Source organism: Sardina pilchardus, chromosome 2, assembly GCF_963854185.1.
Source record: "Sardina pilchardus chromosome 2, fSarPil1.1, whole genome shotgun sequence".
Taxonomy (NCBI): domain Eukaryota; kingdom Metazoa; phylum Chordata; class Actinopteri; order Clupeiformes; family Clupeidae; genus Sardina; species Sardina pilchardus.
Genome location: NC_084995.1, coordinates 13,251,338 through 13,255,584, shown reverse-complemented (window position 1 = coordinate 13,255,584; position 4,247 = coordinate 13,251,338). Strand labels below are relative to the sequence as shown.

The window sequence follows — 4,247 nt, the reverse complement described above, 5'->3', positions numbered from 1 at the left end:
AGACCACGGCATGTGATTAGCATCTTCCTGCTCAAGTCATGCTGCAATCCAGCACGTCAGCACAGTGTATATTAGGTCAAGGCTGTGCTAATAATCCAATGTTGATGTGATTATAGTTTTGTTGGCTGTGTTAACCATGTGCTTTGTAAGCTAATGTTGTATATCAGCATATTATTGCATTTTTCTCATTTTTAAACTGTAACAGATTTACAAAATGCATAAGAATGCAGAATGAGAAAAACAGAAGAAGTTGTGCAACAAAGATAGAAATAAAATGTGGTCACCCCCACCCCACCTCCCTCCATCCCACATCCCCCTCTGTCTCTGCATGTTGGTGTGTGTGTGTGTGTGTGTGTGTGTGTGTGTGTGTGTGTGTGTGTGTGTGTGTGTGTGTGTGTGTGTGTTTGTGAGTGTGTGTGTGTGTGTGTGTGTGTGTGTGTGTGTGTGTGTGTGTGTGTGTGTGTGTGTGTGTGTGTGTGTGTGTGTGTGTGTGTGTGTGTGTGTGTGTGTGTGTGTGTGTGTGTGTGCAGGCCTATGTGTGTGTCTGTGTGGTGAAATAGGGAGATAAAAGGACATACAGACATTGGGTGAACATCAGTTTGAAGACTGTGACATCCTCTACTTCTGTGCGCGTAAGTACATCTCATTGAAAAACTTGTTATAAGGCCTCATAATCAATATCTGGTTATTGTTTGTATGTGGAGCATTCAGGTTATATTCAAGGAACTATTCATATTGTCATTATTTATTATATAATTCATTGATAATAATTATCATTATGAGCGTTCATCATTATTGTTAATAATAATAAAATGATTATTATTATTTGTAGCAGTAGTAGTATTTTTGTAGTGGTGGTGGTGGTCACTTAAATTCTTAGTGCTGGTATCTGAAATAAAAAGCATTTTTTGTCTATCTCTCTTTACAGGATTAGGAACTAAATCAGTTACTGTTACGATGAAGGCCCATATTCTGATGCTGGTCATGGTGACTACAACAATGGTAGGCCTACTGGATATTTTCAGCATACATTGGTTTATATCTGGAAGTGTGTTAAATAGAGCCTTTGTCTTTCAATCTCCATAAACATTTGTGTCTGCTTTTCTGAAGGGTTACAGGGTGCTTGATCTATACAAGGCATGGCCCTTAGACATAGCACCCAACTCTATTGATGACATCTACTCTTCCTGCACAGAGGAAATGTCCGATGGGATCTCTGGTTATCTGGCCAATGACATGAATGCAAATCCTGATTTTAAAATAGCATGGAAAAATGCAGAGAAGAATAACAAGCACACAAATCCAGAAAATAATCTGACTGTAAACCATATGATTGCCATCCGAGTGTACGTCAGCGGGGGACGTTATGAGATCTACAACAAGTTTAATGCAGCTGTGCGTGAGGGCAGGAATATTTACAAGACAACCAAGTTCACCTACAAGGCTCTCCACTTCCTGCTGACTGATGCCCTCAAGCTCCTGAAAGAGAACCAACAGCAGAGAAAGAACCAAAAGCAAAAAGAGAACCGAATCCAGAAAGAGAACCAAAAGCAGTGCATGACCACCTACCGTAGAACCAATGTGGACTTTGACACAAATGTCAAGGAGATCCGATTCGGAAGCTTCACATCGACCTCTCTCAGTAAAGATCTCGACCGTTTTGGTGATAAGTCCTGTTTCCAAATATATACCTGTCATGGTGCTGCTCTGGGGAATTACTCACATTTGCCTAAAGAGGAAGAGGTGTTGATCCCACCTTATGAGAAATTTAGAGTTGTGAGGGATAAAAGAAACGCATGGTGTCGTGAAGTGTACAAGCTGACCAGCACTGGTATCCTTAGTAATTTGGATTGTGCACTATATAAGACACTGTATGCGTAGGGCAATGTAAGATTAATGCTTTCTCATTTAATAGAAACATGTGGCTGTTGAATTGATGACCCATACAGAGCTTTGAAAATAAAATTATATTTTTGATCCAAGGATGTGTCTTGTATGCCTTGAGAACCGTACAAAGAAATTCTTAACTGTTACATATCTTTTTTTTAAAAAATCATTAATAAAAAAGAAACATTTTCTTAGCATAACTATTCTCATATCTACTGGGGTATCTGGGGTGTTGGTGGTTGTGTGAGTTAAAAGCTTGACGACATACTGAAGTGGAAGAAAACCACTGCCTTGTCATCTCTCATCATCAGCAGAAACCACACAGAAACCACACTGCAACGTGTGCTTTCTCTTTCAATAATGGAGGACAGTTTGTTCTACTCATTGCTCATAGAGGTAGCATTTGAATAAAACATATTAGCTCTGATTATACTGTGGTACAATCTAGTGTTTGAGATCAATTTGGGCCTATGGGTTTATATTTCACTAGGCTATATAGGCTAGACTGAAACCGGGCGGATCACTTCATATAAACATACGTATATGTGTGCATCTTTTAATTGCTTCTATTAATTTATTCTTTAAAGTTGAGCTGGCTTATGAGCACACACATTTCATTCCTTATAATTAATTTGAAAAGTACATGACAATAAAATACTTGAACTTGAACCTGAAACTTAAGTGCTAGCAACAAGCCCATCTGTGGTCATGGCCACACATCAGGCAGCAGATGTTTGCTCATCACAATGAACGTTGCTACAGTTATGTGATTACAAAACAGCAGAATGTCACGCAGTGTCTTGTTGTATTAATTTGTGCAGTTGGTAGAATGGCCCATGATGATGTGAACCCAGCAGGAACTCTAGCACTGGTGCTTGTAGCCTGGTCAAAGTTCCTGGATTCCAGTTCCTGATGGCCCACAGATATAAACAAGGCTACTTCTCCTTCTTATCCTTATCCTTACCAAATTATATAGCTTGAACTTGAGGATCCAGAGACCATAGGAAAATCCAGAAATTACAACAGCACGGCACATGTGCATGGTGCAAGTGTCAGCAACGTCTTTGTTGTTAAACATTACCAAGGTAGGCCCACATGTGATCTGGTGAAGTGCTGTCCCAATCCCATATACCTATCTGAGCCCATGTGGCCTCACACACTCACCCACTTAGCACCTGAGATCAATTAAGTCTGTGAGTCTTTAGTCCTTAGTCATCATTGGGCTCACTTTGGGAAAGGATGGTTCTGTTTCCAGAGAAGAAAAGGCCCTTCTGTGTGGCATTAGGTGGATATTCCATGCCCGGTTTCTTCTTAAAATAAGAATGAAATCAGATCATTCATTCATTCGTTCATATGTTAATTTGTTCATTCATCCATCCGTCCATTCATTCATTCATTCATTCATTCATTCATTCATTCATTCATTCATCCATTCTTGAATTTCCCCTTGGGGATCAATAAAGTATCTATCTATCTATCTATCTATCTATCTATCTATCTATCTATCTATCTATCTATCTATCTATCTATCTATCTATCCATCCATCCATCCATCCATCCATCCATCCATCCATTCATTCATTCATTTGTTTACCTCATATGAATTGCTGTCTTAGGTTGAGGGGGCTAAACAAATCATCCTACATCGAAAAATCTATGACTAGTGTGATAGTATTTTTAAAATGAGTGAAACAGAAAGCAGGAGATGACAAAAAACTGTTGCAGATTAAATGAGCATGCAGTTTAAAATACCACAAAACCACAAGGCAATAGGACAAGTGAAGGTCCTCATAAGCATGAGTCCTCCTGTCGCTGTTGATACTAAAGATTGTTAAACAGAATATGTTTTCTGTAGACCTCTGTCTCCTTTTAAAAACTCACTCTCCCCTCCCCTCTAAGTACATCTGAGCTTACGGTGCAATATACTGTATGTAGCCTGGCCCCCGCTTGACTACGTAAGAGAGTCTGCATGGTCTCCAGGCTACAACATATGCACAGCGAACTCCAAAAACCAGCAATAAAAAGAAAGCATAGCCTAAAATCTTTGTGATTGGGTGCATACAGGCTAAAATGATGTTTATAGTGCAACCAATGTAAATTGTATATATAAAACAAGGACCTCAGTTTTCTAGATGACAATGTATGTTTATTCTAAAACAACCATAAATAACCTATAGGTTATCTGCCTAACAATTCATAGGCAAAATTAGGCTAAATCAGATAACAGAATGACCTGAATGAATGTACTAACATAAACCAGCATGTACAGTAGGCCTAACACAGCAATAAGTGTGTCATAAAACCATGAAGATATCAGAAAATGCATACTTTTGATATAACCTATTAAAGTCACAAACCAT

At 38.9% G+C, this 4,247-nt stretch overlaps 1 protein-coding gene across 1 annotated transcript; it reads left to right on the top strand.

Annotated features, from left to right (window-relative positions):
* The first annotated feature begins 502 nt into the window (after positions 1-502).
* LOC134100766 (NAD(P)(+)--arginine ADP-ribosyltransferase 2-like) lies at positions 503-1,982 on the top strand. The gene is made up of 3 exons (XM_062554176.1): positions 503-632; positions 929-1,002; positions 1,111-1,982. Exons 2-3 carry the CDS (start codon positions 958-960, stop codon positions 1,879-1,881), a joined length of 816 nt encoding a protein of 271 aa, XP_062410160.1. The 5' UTR covers positions 503-632; positions 929-957; the 3' UTR covers positions 1,882-1,982.
* Positions 1,983-4,247: the final 2,265 nt, after the last annotated feature.

Excerpts from the sequence above, each read along its gene's own strand:
- LOC134100766 (XM_062554176.1), top strand. The coding sequence starts at position 958 with ATGAAGGCCCATATTCTGATGCTGGTCATGGTGACTACAACAATG. Across the intron at positions 1,003-1,110 it reads TCATGGTGACTACAACAATG|GGTTACAGGGTGCTTGATCT; the intron begins GTAGGCCTACTG and ends GCTTTTCTGAAG.